We start from the raw sequence: 22,438 nt of genomic DNA, 5'->3' as shown, positions 1-22,438 counted from the left end.
AAAAAAAAAAAAAGCCACCCTCTGAAGAAAATGCATCTAAAAGGAACGTCTAATTTTTGGCTTTTATTGGCTTACCTTTCCCAAATCTATCTTTTTAAAAATATTTTTTAATGTTTATTTATTTTTGAGAGACAGAGAGACTGAGCACAAGCAGAAGAGGGGCAGACAGCAAGGGAGACACAGAATCCGAAGCAGGCTCCAGGCTCTGAGTTGTTACTACAGAGCCCAACTTGGACCTTGAACCCACAAACTGTGAGATCATGACCTGAGCCAAAGTCAGACACATAACCAACGGAGCCACCCAGGTGCCCCAGCAAAACTATCCTTCTATAGTAAGATCTTACATACTTTATACTTTAGCTGAATTATTTTAGTTATTTAAAAATATCAACATAATCTTATACTCTGATGATATCACCAGTCAAATCTGCTTTATTTCATCTATAATATGGATATAATCTAACCAGATATCAATATGATCTGGATAAGTTAATTACTACCTTATGTATTTTCTGGGCACAAATTTAGAGAAATAGAAACATTTAGAATTAGAAAATTACATGTGGTATTTATTACCTAGATAAAATTTAGGATTCTATTGTGAAATCATTTCGCTGTGCTAGGTAAGAAAATCCTTCCTAGGAAGACAAAATTAGAAACCATCAATATTTTTTCTAGATCATAAGTTGAGATATCACAGTATTGATACTAGGGGAAAGCAGCTGAATAAACAGCTTAGGAAAACTGTCTTTTTAATCACCAAAATAAAACCAGTTCCATAGCACAAGTGATATCATTATAAAAGAAACATAAAGTTATAACCTCACAGGATCTAGTCTCAAAAGCCTCTCTCTCTCTCTTTTCCTAATGACTACTGAAACAGAGGAAGCTATATAAAAGCTGGGTGGTGGTCAAATCATTTTTGACAAGAGCACCAAAATCATTCAATGGAGAAAGACACAGTTTTTTCAACAAATGGTGCTGGAAAAACTGCATATCCACATGCAAAAGAATGAAATTGAGTCTTTACCTTCCACCATCGATAAAAGTTAACTCAAAATGAATCAAAGATCTAAACATAAGCACATAAGAGCTAAAACAATAAAACGCTTACAAGAAAATATAGGGGGAAAGCTTCGTGATATTGATTTGGTAGTGATTTCTTAGACATGACACCAAAAGCACAGGTAAATAAAAGAAGAAGAATCAGATTACATCAAAATTAAAAACTTGTGAGCAACACAGGACACATCAAGAGATGTGAAAGGTAGAAGACAGAATGGGAGAAAAGATCTGCAAATCATATGGCTGATGGGGGTTAATATCCAGAATATATTACGAACACTTACAGCTTGACAACAACCTGATTAAAAAAATGGGCAAAGGACACAAATAGAAGTTTCCTCAAAGAAGATGTACAAGTGTCCAAAAAGCATAAGAAAAATGCTCAATATCACTAATCATTAGGGAAATGCAAACCAAAACCCCAGTGAGATATCCCTTTACATCCATCAGAACGTCTCTTACAAAAAACCAGAAGGCAAGTGCTAGTGAGGCTGTGGAGAAATCGGAATCCCTGTGCACTGCTGGTGGAATGTGAAACGTTGCAGCTGCCATAGAAACCAGTGTAGCGGTTCCTCAAAAAAATTAAAAATAGAATGACCATATAATAATTCTACTTCTGGATATATATCCAAAGGAATTGAAAGCAGGATCTCAAATATCGGTATACCTATGTTCATAGCAGTATTATTCATAGGAGCCAAAAGGTGGAAGCAACCAAATATTAACAGACCAATGGATAAACAAAATGTGGTTTATACAATGGGATACAAAGTCACCCTTAAAGGGAATTCTGACATCTGCTATGACATGGATGAGCTTGGGGACATTATGCTAAGACAAATAAGTCAGTCATAAGAGAGGGAATGCTGTATAATACCACTTATATGAGGCACCCAGAATAGGCAAACTCACAGAGACAGAAAGCAAAAAGGTAGTTGCCAGGGGCCAGAGGGCGTGGGGCATTCAATAAGATTCCTTGTTTAACAGGTATGAAGTTTCCGTCTAGGGAGATGAAAAATGTTCTAAGAACGAATGATGGCGATGGTTGCACAATAATGTGAGTATACTTTAATGCCACTAATTTGTCCATGTAAAAATGGTTAAAATGGTAATTTTATTAAGTATATTTTACCAGAATTTAGAGAAAGTTGTTTGTTCTCATAACCCAAAAGAGAAATATCTTTCAATTTCTTGCTCACAAACTGAACCAGGCTTCTTAGATATCTTAGACACATGAGCTATGAGCAAACGCACCCCAATGTTTATAGCAGCACTATTGATAACAGCCGAATTATGGAGAAAGCCCAAGTGTTCACTGACTGATGAATGGATAAAGAAGACGTGACACACACACACACACACACATACATACACACACATGTATACACACACATGGAATATTACTTGGCGTTCAAATTGGATGAAATCTTGTCATATGCAATAACGTGGATGGAACTAGAGTGTATTATGCTAAGTGATATAAGTCAGAGAAAGATATACAATTTTACTCATGGAATTTAAGAAATAAAACAGATGAACTTAAGGGAAGGGAAGGAAAAATAAGATAAAAGGAGAAGAAGGTAAACTATAAGAGACTTTTAAATACAGAGAGCAGGCTGAGGGTTGCTGGAGGGGAAGTGGGTGGGTGGGGATTGGCTAAATAGGGGATGGGCGTTAAGGAGGGCACTTGCTGGGATGAGCCCTGGGTGACATATGTAAGTGATTCATCACTGGGTTTTAATCCAGTCCTGAATCCAATGCTATACCGTATGTTAACTAAAAAGAAATGTGAGCCAGAAGGATCTGTGCAAATCTGCTTCAGAACTCTTTAATCTGACATCTTGGAAGTAACAAGAGCATATCTTTCCACAGAAGCACTCATATATTTTTTCTTTAGTTTATAATCCTCAATCTTGTACACATAAAAACAGAAGTTATTTAATGACAGAACATTTCAATTATTATTTAAATTAAAGTGACAATAAGAAAGCATAAAAAATGTTCAAAAACACAACGAAAGTTTAATATAACAGTATCAGTGAACAAATAACTAAAACAGAGCTATCAGATCAAGTACCAACATCTAGCCATCCTCTCAGAGGAACTAAATAGACTACTGATAACTCACTTTTATATGGGTCCCTACTTTTCTTTACATTTTATTACCCACTATTGAAGACTGAAATTGTTCAGGAATGAAAAGTTTTTTCTTCCTCTAAATAAATCTTAGTGTCATATATTTCAGGCACTTATATCTACATGAATCATGTGATATAACTCAATCTGCACTTTGTGAAATCCTTAAAATGTCCTAAAGCACTAGAAAAAATTAAAAAATTCAAAAGGGCTAACTAAGGGAACCTCTATTATTTATGTATTATTTACAAATTATGGGATTCAGAACTAGTGATAAGAAGACTCAATTTTGTTACTTTCTGTGCCTGCTCGGCACGACAGAACACCAATTTCCCCAGACATGAAGATTTCCCTGCTGAGCTGCAGAGCACAGCAAGATTCTTATCCTTTAACACGTTTACAAGTAAGATAATATGATACCTGAGCAAAGAGGTAAGACATGACCAAGTCGTCAAGAAGAGGAGCTTCAGCACCTCGAGCTACTCCGTGCCGATAGGTTCTGTTGCTGCCATTACAATACCAGTAAGGAAAGTAAAATCTGCAAGACAGAACATCAGTCAGCCTCCAAGTAGTTCAAATATAAACATACTATGTACATATAACTACTTCCAGCACACTGAAAGGTATCATCCCCTAATCAGAAAACATAGCTAACAGTGTTAAATACAAGGTATGGACAAAAGAAAATATGGGTAAGACCATGATAATAATATAGACAAAAAAACATAAGAAACTTAAGTGTAAAATCAATAAGCTGTCTGATTGTTTTAATAGTTTGTCTGTTTGTTGAGAGAGAGAGTGAGTGAGTGTGTGTGTGTTGGTGGGAGAGGAAGAGAGAGAGACAGAGAGAGAGAGAGACAGAGAGAGAGAGAATTGCAAAGCAGGGTCCCACAACCTGGTGAGATCATGACTGAGTCAAAATCCAGAGTTGGACACTTAACCGATTGAGCCAGCCAGGTGCCCCTATGCTTCTTGCTTCTATGCACAGAATGCAAAAGCAATAGGAAACAGAAAAACATAGAAATAAAATAGTAACAAAAAATTTTTAATATTAATCCAGTGATATCAGCAGAGGAATCTGAAAATACTAACTGGTGTGAAAACAAATAATGGCTTCTTCTTTTAGGAAATGGAGGCTATCACCATAGGATACCACTTCACACCAATCAGAATGGCTAGTATCAAAAAGACAAGAAATAACAAGTGCTGGCAAAGATGTGGAGAAAAGAGACCCTCCAGGCACTGTTGGAAGGATTCTAACAGCCACGAGGGAAAACAGTATGCAGGTTCTCAAAATACTAAAAGTAGAAATACCATACAACCCAGTAATTCCACAACTGGGTATTTATCTGAAGAAAATGAAAACACTAATTTGAAATGATACAGGCACCCCTACACTTACTGCAGCGTAATTTACAATAGCCAAGATCCGGAAGCAGCCCAAGTGTCCATCAACAGACGAACAAATAAAGTGTGGTGTATATGCACTATGGAGTATTACTCAGCAGTAAAAAAGAACGAAATGTTGCCATTCACAACAACATTGGAGGTCTAAAAGGTATTATGCTAGCTGAAAGAAGTCACACAAAGACCAATAATACCATATTTCACTTCTATGTGCAACCTAAAAAGTGAAACAAATGAATTAAAATGTAAAAAAGAAACAGACTAACGGAGAAAAAAAACCTGGTAGTGGTGACAGATGACCTCTAGGCTTGCCACGTAAAGACCCGCCAAGTCACTACGCTGTGTACCAGAAACTAACACACTATGTCAGCAACACTTCAGTACAAATGAGTGAGTGAATGAAACTTGTCCTCCAAAGAAACAAAGAATATTCCATATTGCTTTATTTACACCTTTACTGAGAAATAATACATAAACCTTAAAGTTTACTTTAAGCATACAATTCAAAATGTTTTTAGTATATCTGAAGCATTGTACAAACGACCCACAATCTAATTTTAGAACATTTTCATCCCCCGTAAAAGAAACTCCCGATCTACCAGCAGTCATCCCCGAATCACCTCAACTACCCCCACCCCAAAGTTACCACTAGTCTATCTCTATAAATTTGCCTGTTCTGAACATTTCATATGAATGGAATTGTATAATATGTGGCCTTTTCTACCTCCTTTCACTGAGCATAATATTTTCAAGGACTGTCTACATTACAGCAAATACTAGTACTTCATTCCCTTCCATTGCCCAGTTAATATTCGGTTGTATGGATAAACCACATTCTGTTTCTTCATTCATCACTTGATGAGCATTTGAGTTGTTTCCATCTTTTTGCTATTATGGATAAGGCTGCTATGAACCGTACGTACGTGTGTGTGTGCGTGTGTGTGTGTGTGTGTGTGTGTGTGCGCTACATTCATCTTTTTGGGAAACAAACTGTTTTAAAAAGTGGCTGCACGAGTTTACATCTCCAACAGCAACATATGAGCGTCCCGATGGTTCAGATCCTTGACAACACGTGGAGAGTTTAGCTAAGCTGGTCTTTGTGACTGCTGACTTGGCATCCATTTTGTTTAGCCAAGAGTCTTGCAGTGACCTTAAACTGACACTAGTCCCTTCATGCCAGTGCATGTCCTAGACAACAGCCCACTGAGTCACAAGCAAATGTCAGTTTCTGATACAACTTCTCCAACACATTTGTGATCAACACTCTCCCGTTTTCCAGCCCCTACCCATAGCAGCCCCTTCTATAAGACTCCCATGTAGCTTACCAAAGACGAGCTCTTTTGGCTTGAATTGACCAAACTGAGCCTAGGCCAAGGAACCCCAAAGCACTCTACCCACAGACCCTAGGAAAGCCATGTGCCCTGGGTCCTATGTGTCTCTCTCTGTACCCTGCCTTGATCTCCCCATGTGGCCCTCAAGGCATGCTGGATACTTTCTCCAGAAGCTTTGAGTAATAAACTTTTCTATTTCAATTTCTCTTGTGCTCTGCTGTTGAAGCATGGCTCACCATCCAGCACCCCGTGCCCTATTTAATAAGTAATAATTTGACAAATTCGTAACAACTTGTGATTGTCCATCTTTTATATCTTTGTCATCCTAATGGGTGAACTGGTAGCCTGTCGTGTTTCTGATTTACATTTCTCTAAAGAATGATGATGTTGAGCATCTTTTTATGTGCTTACTGGCTATCTGTATGTCTTATTTAGAAAAATATCTATTCAAATCCTTTGCCCATATTTTCACTGAGTTATCTGTCACACTACTATTGAACTGTTAAGAATTCTTTATGTATTCCAGGGGTGCCTGGGTGGCTCAGTTGGTTAAGCATGACTCTTGATTTCTGTTCAGGATATGATCTCACAGTTCATGGGACAGAGCCCGAAGTCAGGCTCCATGCTCTTAGTGTGGTGCCTGCTTGAGATTCTCTCCCTCTCTCTCTCAAAATCAACAAATAAACATTAAAAAAGTTCCTTATGTATTCCAAATATAAGACCTTTATCAGATATTTAAGTTACAAACATTTTCTTCCATTTGGTGGGCTGTCTTTTCACATTCTTTTTTTTTTAAAGTTTATTTATTTTTGAGAGAGCACGAGCAAGCACACATGTGAGTGAGGGAGAGGTGGGGAGGGAGAGAGAGAGAGAGAGCGCGAGAGCGAGCATCCCAAGCAGGCTCCATTCTATCAGCACAGAGACCAACACAGGGCTCGATCTCAGACTATGAGATCATGACCTGAGCCAATCAACAATCAGATGCTCAACTGAGCCAGCCAGGCATCCCCATCTTTTCATTCCTGACACCATCCTTTGATGCACAAACATATATTTTGATGAATCCCAATTAACATATTTTTCTTTTGTTGCTTGAGCTTCTGGTGCCAGACTAAAGAAACCTCTGCATATGCTAAGTACACAGATTTACTCCTATATTGTCTTCTAAGAGTTTTAAAGTTTTAGCTCTTAAATTTAGGTCTATGATTCATTTTAAGTTGGGGGGTGGGGCACCTGGGTGGTTCTGTTGGTTGAGCGTCCTGCTCTCAAAATAAATAAACATTTAAAACAAGGCATTTTGGAGCACATGGGTGGCTCAGTCAGTAAAGCATCTGACTTCGACTCAGGTTGTGATCTTGCAGTTCATGAGTTTAAGCCCTAAATCAGGCTCTGTGCTGACAGCTCAGAGCCTGGAGCCTGCTTCAATTCTGTGTCTCCCTCTCCCTCTGCCCTTCCCCTGCTCATGCTCTGTCTCTTTCTATCTCTCAAAAATAAATAAATGTTTAAAAAAAATTTTTTAAAGAATAGGAGAAATTCACAAACTTGGTAAGGGTAGCAATTTTTAATTCTTTAGAAGAAGTCAGCAAATTCTGGTCCACTGTGAGTTTTTATAAATAAAGTTTTACTGGAACACCATCATGCCCATTCATTTACTTATTATTGATGGCTGCTTTCACACTATCATAACAGAGCTGCATAGTTAAAACAGCCTTCAAAGCCTAAAACAGTTACTACTGGCCTTTTCAGAAAAAGATTGTAGACCTCTGCTCTACAGACAATGTTAAATCAAAAGATACACTTATTAACTGCAGAAGGTACAGTCATTACAGAAAGTAGTAAGAAATACCCTCTGTAAGATTTTGATATTTTGTCAATCATATGTAGCATGTTAACATGCTTCTTCTACATATTCGACTTTGGGGACACCTGTGTGGCTCAGTTCTCATGATCTCGCAGTTCATGAGATTGAGCCCCACATCGGGCCTGCTGCTGTGAGCATAGAGCCCATTTCATTTCCTCTGTCTCCCCATCTCTCTACCTCTCCCCTAATCACGCTCTCTCAAAAAATTTTTTAAAAATTAAAAAAAAATAATAAATAAATATAACTAATACAATTTTGTAAGGTCTTAAAACCTGCATAAATATCTTACTTGGATGGACTTAGTCCTAGGTACTTGGCATTTTTTGTTGCTACTAGTTGTTATTTTAAATGACCTCTTTTCTGTTTGTTCATGGTGTATACAAATAGTTGATTTTTTTAATGTTCATTTATTTATTTTGAGTGAGTGAGAGAGAGAGAGAGAGGGAAAGAGAGAGAGAGAGCACACACGTGCAAGTGAGAAAGAGGGGCAGAAGGAGGTCGGGGAGAGAACCTCACACAGGCTACATGTCCAGCGGGGAGTCTCGAGCCCATTAAAAATCAAGAGTCAAGAAAACAAAAAAAATCAAGAGGGAGACATTTAGCCAACTGAACCATCCAACTAAGGCACCAAATGCTCCAGAAAGAGTTGATTTCTTAATGCACTGATCACATAGACTTAGCATTCTGCTGAATGCCTATTATCGAGGTCTATAAAATTGTTTACATTTTCTATGTTAACAATCATAACATCTCCAAATAGTGACTCTTTGCTTCTTTGTTCTCATTTATTAAACATTTTATCTATTTTTGTCTTAGGGTATTTGCTAAGAATTCCACTAAAATCCTAAATAGAAGCAATGGTGGTGGCTATTCTTGTTTTTTATCTTGTTTGTGATTTTTCAAAGACTGCTTCTAACCTCTTACCATTTGAGAATATTATTTGCTCTTGGTAAATACTCTTTAACCTTTTCCATGGTAAGGATGTCTCTCCTAAACCTTCGTTTTTTAAGGCTTCTTAAGGCTTCTTTCTCTTTCCTTTTTTTTTGTTTTTTTTTTTTTAATGTTTGTTTATTTTTGAGACAGAGAGAGACAGACTATGAGCACGGGAAGGGCAGAGAGAAAGGGAGACTAAGAATCTAAAGCAGGCTCCAGGCTCTGAGCTGTCAGCACAGAGCCCGATGCGGGGCTCGAACTCACAAACTGTGAGATGATGACCTGAGCTGAAGTCTGACACTTAACTGACTGAGCCACCCAGGCGCCTCAATGAGTCGACGTGCTTTTTTCTTACTATGCAACACCAACTCCACATGGAAACAATCTATTTCATAAGAGCCACAGATCAAACATATTTCTTTGCTTTATCATTTTGAGCAGAAAATTATGAAATAAATTAGTAAGTTGTAGCTACAAATACACATTGGCGAAATCACACCGTTCCTCCACTTCAACTCTGAAAATATTATATATTTTTTAAAGGTGATTTGCTTATTTTTGAGAGAGAACACAAATGGGGAGGGCAGAGAGAAAGGGAGGAAGACAGAATCCCAAGCAGGCTTCAGGCTCTGAACTGTCAGCACAGAGTTGGATGCAGGCCTCAAACTCATAGACTGTGAGATCATGACCTGAGCTGAAGTTGGACACTTAACTGAAAGAGCCACCCAAGTGCCCCACTCAAAAAATTATTAAAAAGAGGGGGGAGACTACATTTTATTGCACACAATATTAAACTTCCTGGGAAACTAACAATATTCCAAACATTCAGGATTTTGTCAGTAAAGAACATTCACATCCTTTTTAGAACTTAATTATAATCGTAAGTGATAAAGTAGCATCCCACCAGAAAAACTCAGAGGATTCCAGTGAAAAAACATTTATAAACACTTACTCCAGCAGAGAAAAAGTCTTAAATGAAGTTCTGGTCCCTGTTATTAAGTACTCTGCAATTTAAAAATATGCTTGGGGATGCCTGGGGGGCTCAGTCAGCTGAGTGTCTGACTCGAGACGGGCTCAGCTTGTGATCTCGCAGTCCTGAGATCAAGCCCCGGGTTGGACTCTATGCCAAGCGTGGAGCCTGCTTAGGATTCTCTCTCCCCCGTCCCTAGTCCTTCCCCCACTCACAATAAAAAAACCTAAATATATATAACACGTATGTGTATATATACTTGATAATTTCTCTCACTTTGCCCTTTAACCACTAAATCGCTGTATTGCAGAAAGTACCTTATCCTGTAGAGTACGCTGTGCCTGGTTGAGTCATCTATATGGAAGACATGGTTGGGCGGATACCAGATCCTTTCTGCTTCACTCATTAAAGCAAACATACTATGATACACAGGTGTGATTCCTAGGAAAGAGGTAAAAGAGAAATGATTACAGAGAGCAACCAGTACCTTTTTATAACAACTATAATTTGTAATGGGGTTGAAACAACAACTCAGCACAGATACAGTAGCAGCGGACACCCTTTGGCTCAGCATGACTTACAACTGAATTCTTAATTTAATCTTTTCCCCTACATTTTAAAATACGATTGCTGGGATGCTTTCAAGCAGATTTTTAAAAACATTTTATCCGATTTTTTTAGTTGTCTTGCACAGAAAGGCTGATTCAAATTTGTGTGTGTTTAAATTAATAATGAAGGCATCAATTAAATTATTTGGAAGTCCTTGAATACTTTAAAGAGAACAGCACAACAGTTTTACTTTTAAATGTCAACTTTACACAGTGCACTCGTAACTATATTTTCTGCACTTTTTAAACTTACAAGGAAAAAAATTTAAATGTCACCTTAAACTGCAAGGGTATATGATTTTTTCAAAGATATTTTCGAAGGCACATTAACAAAGGTTTGAAGACTTTGTTATGAAAACATATGAAACAAAAAGCCACACAATTAAATAATGACGTTATTTCCCAGCACACATAGAACATGCACACATACACACACATACATATCCCAATCTTTTGGAGTCTAAGAACAAGTCTCCAAAGTGTCAGAGAATAATCACCATGGTCTCTAACCACACTTCAACTAAATCAGAAATGAATACTTAAAAAATTTAAAAAATTTTTAATTCAAGTTAGTTATCATACTTAATCCTATATATTTGAAAACATAAGCCTCACAAAAACAAATGTATTTTTATTCTAGTAATGTTTTCATTCTTTTCCATGGTAGACAAAAATGACACCAACTCAACACACTGACAATAAAGATATACAATTTTCATTTAAATTATCAACACAACTGTTTACTCATAGAAATGTAATAATTTCAGGGTGCCTGGGTGGCTCAGTTGGTTAAGAAATGTAATAATTTCAGTAAGTTACATATAAAAACAGTATTCCACAACAACTCTTAAACTGTATTCTTGCATTCATTCTTGTATTTGCACATATTTCTTATTATCTCAAAGATTATAGGAGAAATTATAACAGAAATTAAAGTGTATTTATAGGGGCGCCTGGGTGGCTCAGTCGGTTAAGCGGCCGGCTTCGGCTCAGGTCATGATCTCGCAGTTCGTGGGTTCGAGCCGGGCTCTGTGCTGACAGCTAGCTCGGAGCCTGGAGCCTGCTTCGGATTCTGTGTCTCCCTCTCTCTCTGACCCTCCCCTGCTCGCACTCTCTCTGTCTCTCAAAAATAAATAAAAGACATAAAAAAAAATTTTTTTAAAGTGTATTTATAATGAATAATTAATAACATGTACTAAGAATTATGTAATATAGCTAAAGTGATATTTAAGAGGGAAAATTATAGCATTAACCTGATTATATCAGAAGATAAAAAATTATCTAAGTTATCTAACTCAATACACTAAAAAAAAAAACAGAATAATCTAGAAGCCAGCTGAAAATGTGACAGAGTGGAAGTTAACAGAATAAAGATTCAATAAAGAGAATCAAGAAAATAAAAGCTAAATAAGCCTTTGTCAAATCTGATCAAGATAAACCCCCACAAATAAACACTAATGATTTTTTAAAGGTATAACTGGAGTGCCTGGGTGGCTCAGTCGGTTAAGTGTCCAACTTCGGCTCAGGTCACGATCCTGCAGTTCATGACTTCAAGGCCCATCCAACATTGGGCTCTGTGATGAAAAGTGAGGCCTGCTTCAGAGTCTGTATCTCCCTGTCTCTCTCTCTGCCTTCCCCCACTCATGCTGTGCCCCTCTCGAAAATTAACATTTAAAAACATTAAAATGTTTTATAAAGTATAATTACAGGTTATGAAGACAGAAAGAAAATAAACAATGCCAATAGATTTTAAAATATAGACAGACAACTTTAAAATCACTATGTATTTTTTTTAAGTATGAAGAGAATTTTTAATTTGAATCATATTATTGGTGAATTACTTGATAATATGTGCATATTAAAGTGATCAAGTTGATATTAAAAATATTGACATATTTATATTTTTCTAGTTTCAACATCATTCTAGTCAAAAAGCAAGTTTTATAAGTTTGAGTGTGAAAGGGAAAAATTAGATGAGGTGCTGAATGACCCATCATTGATGCCTTTGAGTTTTAAGAATGCTCCTACTTCTTTCTGGAAAGGTGAAGTTCAAATAAATTTTGATAATTACTCATTGATTATTATTGATGAAGCATTATCTAAATGTAAATAAATAAATAAATAAATAAATAAATAAATAAAATCACTATGTAACTTTAAAAACTGGATTCAAAAATGAAAAACTACAGGGGCGCCTGGGTGGCTCAGACAGCTGAGCATCCAACTTCGGCTCAGGTCATGATCTCACGGTTCATGACTTTGAGCCATCCGTTGAGTTCTGGGCTGACAGCTCAGCGCCTGGAGCCTGCTTCAGACTCTGTGCCTCTGTCTCTCTCTATCCCTCCCCTGTTTGTACTCTGTCTCTTTCTCTCAGAATAAATAAATAAACACTTCTTTAAAAATTTTTCAGAAAAGAATTAAAAACCTCAAAAGAACTAGAACCATTAAATAAATAATCTATCTACTTACAAAAATAAAGGAGAAAAAAGGAAGAGGAAAGAGGAAAGAGAAAGAGGGAATAAGAAGAAAGGAAAAACCACCATGAAGCCCAGATGAAATTTATATGAGTTCAACCAAAGATGAAAGATAACTCCAATCTTCAGTATACTATTACTGAGAACAGAAAAAGAGCACAGGGAAACTCATACACCTTGTAAGTTTAGTTTACCAAGATCCCCAAACCAGCCAGACATCATAATCAAATCGTCTCACTTACCAAAACAGATACAAAAATCCGAAATATTTTAAATAGCAAACCAAATCCTACAATGATTCTTAAAAAATAAAAAATTAAATAAAACTAAGATAAAGTTTGTTGGGGCCCATCCAGCCAGAAGTGCTGTGTGGCCTTTGGGACCCTGCTTCCCCTACTTGAAAATGTGTGTGCTTGACTGCTTGACCTAAATGGATCAGGGACTGGAGTTAGTTCTCCTATTATTCATGCCACTTGGTAATTGCGGTTTCAGTAAATGGGCAGACTTTCTTATTGAAACGTCCTCCCTGGTTAGAGGCACCTTACTCACAGACTATTGTTAACCTTTAAAGAAAAATAGCCTTGTCATAAGTTTCAGTTAATATTACACTATGTACGCAAAATAAGACTCCCGCTGATGTATTTTTAGTGATAAATTATGTTTTTTGATCTTCTGTATTGTACTCCATTTCTGTCTTTAATTTTCTGTTCTCTCTTCCGTGAAAACAATGATCCTTTCTGAAACATGTGATTCCTAAGAAGTTACAAACAATATAATCATTCAAAGAAAGATGTAATCACCTATGGTATATAAGACACTAAGTTTCACAGTAAAGTGTGGTCTCTTCCACCATTCATGTTGTCTGTGTTCTTTCTTATAGATATTTCGCTGACACCAACCCCCTACTCAGAGACCTTAGACTCTGGTGTGTGGGCTGGTCCCCCGCAAAAGTTCTTTATCCTATAAATAGCAGAGATAGCTGAATTGGAAAAATGTAATTCTTCATAATAATGAATCAGAGAAAAATCTGAAAATGGCAAAATGATATATTTGAAAAGTTGTGTGGTGACTACAGTGCTATATATTTTTCCATGTGAAGTATTACTTGAAGTATTTTATAACAAAAAATAAAAATTGAAAGCAAAATAAAGAAGTGAAAATGGCAAAAAAGTTGATGTAAATTAATCACAATACAGCAAATAAATTGTTAATAACCATTAAAAATAATTAATAAACATGTGAGAGAATAGTAATACCTAGTATTGAAGAAAATGAGTTAAAATTATGTGATATCACTTTATACCCATTCAACTGGCAAAAACAAGAGGGACAGCACCTAGGGCTGATAGGATGGTAGTAAAGAGAGGCCGTGTTACATGATTGCTAGAAATGTCTCTTGGAATAGATTCTAAGAAAGCATTCTCTGTATAATTTTGAAAAATCAATGTCAATAAAAATTTAAAATAAATGTTCAAGCAAGCAATGTACTCCTAAAAGTAGAGTAAAGTAGTAATAAAATGTAAACTCAAGAACCAAAAATATGAAAACATTACGGTAGTACAACCCATGGAGTGGAATACTAGGAAAATAAACAAAAAGATTTAGTTACTAGTGCAAAAGTACCTGGCTTGAATAGATTTTTCATAATGCATGTTTTCATATAATAAAAAGAAGCATACAATATGATTGCTTTATAAACTAATAACCTCTCAGTCCTAATGAGTGTGTGTAGAGGAGGTAGGGGATGGTGTTTCCGTATGTCATGCGATCATGGAAAAGCTATAGGAGGCTACCCAGGAGGTCGCTGCCCCAGTTACTGGGATGGGATGAAGGATAAGGAGAGTTAAGAGTATAGTAGAGGAAAAACTTCTTTTTTAAAAAAGAATTCATTAAAACAGTAAGCCACCATGTCAAAAAAAAAAAAAGGAAAGGAAGGAAAAAAAAGAGAAAGATACTAATCATAAACTAGAGAGGATGGCTTGTCATTCTCTGAACTTTAGCAAACCATGAGAGGAAATAATGCCATTCAAATAATTTGAGAGATTGTTATTTTATCTGAATACTATTTTGACCTAGGCTAATTATGCACTAAAAAAATATTCTAAACTTGAAAATGTGAATAACATCATCTAATCAATCAAGTAGTTAGCATCTTAATCTCACTGTTTAGTGCCTTGTGCACATTACTTCTTTTATCTAGAAGGTACCACCTCTAGATATGCTTCCCACAGTCACTGTTCTGGATACATAAGAGGCGGGATGGGAAATGAAAAGCCCAGGAAAGGGCCATAGTAGACCTAATATGAGATTGCCTCGAAAAGAGAAAATACTGGGAAGAGAACCTTGGCAAAAAGCATTTAGTTAAATGTAATCATGCAAACAAAACTGTATATGGAATCATTATTCTTAGCATATGATGACAGGAGTATTTTTTAAAAGAAAAGCAGTGTCATGACTTTCAAACAACAGTGTAATCACACAAAGCAAGAAAAGTGAATTTCTGCTGATGAATCATCAGGATTTTTAAAAATAATGAATAATGGTTTCCTCAAATTGGACTGCATAACTTAATCAGAGATATCAGAACAGGAAAGGGTCATACATACAGGAAAGGGGGATCCACAGTCAAAGAACAATGGCTAAGTCAGTCCTGCAAACAAACAGCACAAGGAAGTGCTGATAGTCCTGTTCAGTCACACCAATAGCTTATTCCAAAATGACAATTACATATTAATACTAATTTTTTTCTCAGCTCATGTTAATTGGGTTGTCCTAGAAAGGAAGAAAAAGCAATGAAATGTATTTGAGATATACATTATATTGAAAAAAATATGGCCTCACAGAAACCTCAGTCATTTTTAGCTCTCTTTCCCTACATACCCAATCCAAGTTATTTTTATTTATTGAAAGCATCTAAACGTGCTTCTTCTCTTCCACACCATTATCATAAGTGTGATTCAGTTCCATATCATTCTAGAGCAAGAAGAGTCATCATTTCACTACTAATATTAACAGAGTCCCTATTCTATAATAAGCCCAAAATGGGTATAGGAAATACGAAAAGGAAAAATAGTGCCTAACTTTAAGGATGTCACATTGTAGGGGATGAACTCGAGATGCCACTGGAGAACTGTAATTCAAAAGGGTAAGTGCAACGATAGTAAAGATCACACACACACACACACACACACACACACACACCAGAAGTACAGGGGAGAAATGAAAAATATTCTTTGCTTGACCAAATTTTATCAAGGCTCTTCTGAACGCTCCCAAAGCAGACCCATACGTGTTTTTCCTTGTAGAATAAAATTTTAGCAAGAATCCTGCTAGGTCCATTTAGCAAACCACCTTGGTATCTAACCAAACTCCTCACCCCTATTATCCTGCAGGTGATATCTGACCACACTGGCCTGCGTTCAGCAAGAATCATATTGGCCTGGTTCACTCAGAACCCCTTACTCTTAGTAATTTTCCATTCACACCGATGTCCCTGCCAATCGTGTTCCTTGGCCATAAAACCCTACTTGTTCGGGCTGTATTCAGAGTCAAGCTCACTTCTATAGTGGAGTATCCTCCCTATGACAATAGTTTATCAAGTAAAACCCATTTTCATTACTTTAACTTCCATTCAGCTCTGATTTTAACAGAGGTAACAAAGTTATCAAGAAGGTCAAATGCACCGGAGGATTTAGCCATTCTACGTAACGGCAGGCGGAGCACAGGAAGCGCTGCACAGGCTCGGACGACCAGCAGCACATGCTCCTGAAGGGGCCAGCTACATGGGCGCGAGAGGTGGTGTAGAGCAGAGAGCCGCAGGCGGGCTGCGCACGTGACCCGGCTGGCCCAAGGCAGGTTTGCCTTGTCTGCCGCCCCAGCGTATTGATGCGTATCTTTTCATCTCAAAAGTGCTCCGGTTTAAACAATGATAATCTATGTAACATCAGCTTAAGTCTGGTATGGATTAAGTCTGAGTTCAGGTACTTACTAGCCAGGTGACAGTTACTCTCTCGAAGCTTATGCTGCATCATCTAAAGAATAAGCACAGAAATCTGAGTTCACAGGATATCTGGAAGGATACGATGTGACAACATGAATACAGTGCTTAGCAAAGTATGTGGCACATAACACGGGTTCTACTGTAAAGATCCCAAGGGTATAGCCCCTGTAGGCTTCATCAACGATGTAAATAAACGGTTTTTCATTTCCCCTAACTAAATGAGCTAGAATGAGACAGACCAGTATCTTTTAAAATTTAATGTTCATAGTAACAACCTAGAGACTGTCTTTTGGCTTCTGCAGTTTTTGCTGAAAAGCTTGAAAAGCATGATTTTTGTTGAAAAAGAAAGATTCTTATTCACTGATTCTAGGAGGGGGCCTGAGATACTGCATTTTCGAACAAGGTCCCTGGTAATGTGGACACTGCTAATTCATGGACCAACAGACGGATTTCACAGGACACCACACACCACAGAAGATAGGATGCGTCAACAGCAGGCAAGTCAATTCAAAAAACACCCAAATTGAAGCACAAAAAAATAACAGAATGGGAAGTACCGAACAAACTGTATAAAAGGCATGTAAGGATATGTCAAATAGACCTAGTTTGCATGAAATTGAAGAAAGAGCAACCAAGAAGTTTCCAAAGCTAAACACATATGGACCTACAAATTCAGCAAGCTAAGAGAGTCTGAAGAAAAATTAAGGCATTTCAGATAGATAAGAGCTGAAGGTATCTGTCTCCAGCAGACCTGCAGGACAAGAAAGACTGAAAGGAGTTCCTGAGGCTGAAAGAAAATGACGAGAGCCGAAAGCATGGAACTAGAGAAAAGAATGAAGAACAAGGAAAGGACAAATGTAAAAGACTAATGACGATTTAAAGCAACAATAATATAAGTGTCATGTGATGTCTACAGAAGTAAAACATATGAAAATATAACAACCGCACCAAAAATGAAGAGAAGTAAATGGCGTTAAACTACTGTTAAGTTTTTTAATTGTATAGAAAATTATAACATACTAGCTTAAGACTGTAATAACCCAAAACTGTATATTGTGATATCCAGGGTAATCCTAAAAGAACAGTACAAAAATTCTAACATAAAATCTAATAAAAGAGATTAAAAAGTAAAAAATAACTTATCAACCTAAAAAAAGGTAGGAAAGAAAAAAGGAAAATTAAAAGCTAAAGAAACAAATAGAAAACAAATAGCAAAATAATAGATTTAAGTACAATTATATCAGTAAGTTACATATAAATGTAAGCGAGCCATTTAAAACCTATCAGTCTGGATTTAAAAAAGATTTTGGGTTACTTAAACGAGAAACACTGTAAATTTAAGGACAGAGCCTGAAGCTAAAAGAAGGAAAATAACACTCCACGCAAACACAAAGCACAAGAAACCTGGTGAGTTAAAACAAATTAAGGAAGAAGTATTAGTTGATATTTAAAAAAAGTTTATGGTGATAACAGGGTCAATTCAATAGGAAAATATAAAAATATTAAATTTATGTTCAATTAATAACATGGCTTTAAAACATAAAGCAAAAACAGGTAGAACCAGAAGAAACAAATACAAAATTTTCTGAAACTGGTAGAAGACCAAAAGATAAAAGGACATAAAAATTTTACACTATTAACCAACTTAAAATTTGGTTTACATTGAGGGAACACTACATCTAGCGACTGTGGGAATGTACCATTTGCAAATGAATGTGAAAGATTTATCAAAACTTAGTTGATAATCTAAGTCACAAAAAACTTTCAACAAATTTTAGAGGGCTGAACAGACTATATACTATGACTATACAAAATTAAATAAGAAATCAGTAGTAATAGAACAATAATTAGAAAATCCCCCAAAGGAATCAATATCCAGATATGCTATAGTACCTAAAATGTCCAATTCTTTTTTTTTAAGTTTATTCATTTATTTTGAGAGAGAGACAGAGAGAGAGAGAGAGAGAGAGAGAGCGAGCATGAGCAGGGGAGAGGGGCAGAAAGAGAGGAGAGAGGAATCCCAATCAGGCTCCAAAATGTCAGCAGAGCTTGATGCGGGGCTTGAGCTCAAACTGGGAGATCACGACGTGAGCTGAAATCAAGAGTCTGGATGCCTAACCAACTGAGCCACTTAGGTACCCCTAAAATGTCAAATTCCTAACAAAGGCATTATGAGATGTGCAAAGAAACAGGAAAGTGTAATCCACGCAAAGAAAAAAAGGAAGGCAACAATGTCTGTTAGAAAACCCAGATGGGAGACTTAACAAAGGTGTCAAACCAGTCATTGCTGGGAGCTGCGTCAGCCTCGCTGGATGACACAGTCACAGCAAGGAAACGGCAGATGTTTGGACAGCTCCTGCTGTGAAGTGAAACTGGCATCTCCTTCTACTGTTGGCCCATAATGGGAATGGGAATGCTGTTACTGATCAGGCCTTACAATGCTCCACGTCAGACTGATATTCCCACACAGATCCCTCATGGGGAGAAGCATATTCCCACCTCTACAAAGAAGAATGCAGACAAAGCACTGCGGAAGGCTCTTCTAATGAGCCTCACAGACCCACAACATAGATAATAAAGGGGGTTAAAGAACACAACAGTTACTATTAACTCTGGCCCTGAGAAAAAGAGCCTAACTTAGAGATAAGAAACAAACACGAGCCAGACATAAGTTACTGCACATACCTTTGCTAATTGGTGCCACAAAAAACCTTCTCTTACACTGATACCCATTATGAGGATGGGTAAAAATAGTTAAAACTTAAACTCATACACAAAGACCAGCACATCTAGGGCCCCTATGGTGCTTACACATTCAACATCAAATAACAAGGTTGACACAAGCAACTTACTAACCAGAACAAATACATTCCTCCTCCTGTGAGCCAGACAGAACGACTCCTAGCCTAGCCTGTGCCTGAATCTTAGCGTTACTGATATAAACAAATGTATTTGCTACCCTGCTATCTTCTTAGTTGTAAGATTTACTACCAGTTTAAAGAAATGTGTATGTTATCTGCTTTTCACTGAGAATATCTTGTTATCCTATTTGTAAAAATTAACTACCTCACTGAAATTAGAGTAATTCTGCAAAAATGCCTCTGTAAAACCTGTTTCTGTACACTTTTCAAAACATCTTAGCACTGAGAATTATTTGTAGTAAAAATTCCACTTTTTCGATGTCATGTTAACGCTTCATCTGTAAATAAAGAGATGCCTGGCAGAAGGGCAGAGACGCCTGCCTGTGACCAGAAAGCAAGCCAAGGCCCTCTCACTCTCTCTTTTGCCGACACTGCCATCCTTCAGGGAGCCGTGTACCTGCTGACGCCCGAACTCCAGCAAGTCATTATAAACATGGACAAAGAACTTCAGGAAACCATGATTGCATAAATAAAGAACGGTACCAGTGAAAATAGCACAGTAGGTAGCCTCAAGGGCCCATTCTTCCGCAGAAACAAAAAGCTGAGCAAAAACTGTCAAAATCCACTTGTGAAAACTTTGGACAATAGTCAAAAACATGCAGCAACCCAGAAATTGTTGAATCAGGAAAAAGGAAACAGAAAAACAGCAAGACAATTTTGCATCATTTCTACTTTCCCTTATCCCAACCTCCTCCATGCTCAAGGAGGGCTCAGAGACGGCAACTGGTGTTCCCAGTGTGAAACTCTTTACTCAATCTCAAAAGCCAATTTTCTCTCTTTTGACCTTAACTGGAGACTGACAGGACAACTGTTATAAAGGCGCTTTAACCTGTGTTTCACCTAACTGGGAACTTTCTCAGGGCAGAAAGGCAGCTAGGCAAAGGACACTCCTTGCAGCATTTTAAGGCAACAAACAACATGCCGCCACCTGGGGCAAAGGTTTAAAGTTGAGGTGAGAACCACAAACACACTGAAAGCCAAAGAGAAAATGCTGGGGAGGAAGTTTCTTTAGGAAACTAAAGAACTGAAGCGCACACATGTAAACTGAAAACAGAAAAGCCACAAGCATGCCCAAAGGACACTTTAGAGAAATCCTAAGCTTTCACCTCAGACTAATCTTTAGGCTTACCACCAGCAGGAAAGAAAGGCTACGGCAAAGTCGCAAACAGACTGACTAAACACTAAAGGAGTAACACAACACAAAACACACCCAATCTGCAGACTGGGAGTTTTTTTGTTATTTTCATTTATTTTGGCTCTCAAAATTTAAGGAAAAATCCTGTGTAACAAAACCTGACCACTAATTTAAAAAAATTGAGACTTCAGAGACTATAAATGACAAAGAATATAGACTTTATAAATATAGTTTAGAAAAGTCAATAAACAAACAACTGCCACCCAAAACAAGTGACAAAAACAAAGGAATGGAGAAGAATCAGATTTCTAGTTACTACATTACAAATACGAAATGGCCAACATTTCAAAGATCGACCAAAAATTATAAAGCAGGCATAAAAACAAGAAAGTATTCACATTCACAGGGAAAATTAAAAGAAACTGTCCATAAGGAGCAGAGATACAGGATCTACTAGACAATAACATTAAATCAGTTGCCTTAAATGTATTTGAAGAACTAAAGGAAGCCAGAGACAAAGAGCTAAAGGAAACAATTAGAGGGATGTATCAGCTAGTAGAAAGTTTCAAGAAAGCCAAGGACTGTATAAAATGAAAAAGTGTGGGGCAGGAATGTACAGTAACTGAAATTCATAGTTCACTAGAGAATTTCAAAACCAGATTTAAACAGACAGAAGAAAGAATCAGCTAACATGATGATAGATCAATTCAAATTATCTAGTCTGAAGAGCGGGGATGGGGGTGTGTGGAAGAGTAATGGACAAAACCTAACAAACCTGAGGGCCACCTCCAAGTGTACCAACATACATATGCATTATGGGAATCCAGAAGGAAGAAAAAGTAGAGAAAGGAGCAGAAAGAATACATGAAGAAATAAGGTCCAAGCCTACAAATTTGATGAAAGCCACGAGTCCAGAAGTCCAAGAAGCTCAATGACTCCCAAGGTGGATAAATGCATAGTGATATTCACCAAAACACTTTAAAATCAAATCCTCAAAAGACAAAAATAAGGAGAACCTTGAACACAGCAAGAGAGAAGTGACGCATTACACACAAGGAATACTCAAATAGGATCGTCCTCCATAAGACTCTCAGCCCAATTTCTCCTCCAAAACCAGTGAGACCATAAGGCAATGGGATGACAAAAAGTGTTAAAAAAGAACACTGTCAAATAAGAATTTTATATCTGTAAAATGATCCTTCCAAAATGAAGGAGAAATTAAACATTCTCAGAAAAACAAAGCTAAAAGAGCTCACTAATAAACCTGCACTATAAGCAATGTTCTTGAAGTATAAATGACAAGACATTAGCAAATCGAAGCCATATAAAAAACAAAAACTCTGATAAAGGTAACTACATACATACACAGAAAAACCAGTATTGTTGGATTTTTACTGTAATTCCTCTTTCTTCTCTACATGACTTAAAAGACAAATATTTAAACTAATAATTTATGCTAATGGACACACAACGTAAAATAATACAATTAATAAAACAACAACATAAAGGAGACAGGGAAAGATGTATTTAAGCAGAGTTTTTACATACTCTTAAAGCTAAGGTGTTATTTATTCAAAATAAGTAGTTACAAATTTAA

At 37.0% G+C, this 22,438-nt stretch overlaps 1 protein-coding gene across 7 annotated transcripts in view; it reads right to left on the bottom strand.

Moving 5' to 3' along the window:
* The window catches only part of JAK2 (Janus kinase 2), a 130,890-nt gene that overhangs the window by 55,776 nt on the left and 52,676 nt on the right, over positions 1 to 22,438 (bottom strand). For 6 of the 7 annotated variants that reach the window (XR_003901874.1, XR_003901873.1, XM_029920248.1 and 3 more), the window contains 2 exons: positions 10,021 to 10,144; positions 3,622 to 3,739 (listed from right to left, as the gene is read on the bottom strand). Coding sequence is in view for 5 of the 7 variants with exons in the window: in XM_029920248.1 (XP_029776108.1) it covers positions 3,622 to 3,739; positions 10,021 to 10,144 (242 nt within the window). In the remaining 2 variants the exon portion in view is untranslated. Of the gene's footprint in view, positions 1 to 3,621; positions 3,740 to 10,020; positions 10,145 to 16,773; positions 16,817 to 22,438 lie in introns of all 7 variants that reach the window. The other variant, XM_029920250.1, reaches the window with a different exon arrangement.

Source organism: Suricata suricatta, chromosome 13, assembly GCF_006229205.1.
Source record: "Suricata suricatta isolate VVHF042 chromosome 13, meerkat_22Aug2017_6uvM2_HiC, whole genome shotgun sequence".
Classification (NCBI taxonomy): domain Eukaryota; kingdom Metazoa; phylum Chordata; class Mammalia; order Carnivora; family Herpestidae; genus Suricata; species Suricata suricatta.
The sequence above is the reverse complement of the archived record's forward strand: the minus strand, read 5'-3'. Positions and strand labels throughout refer to the sequence as shown.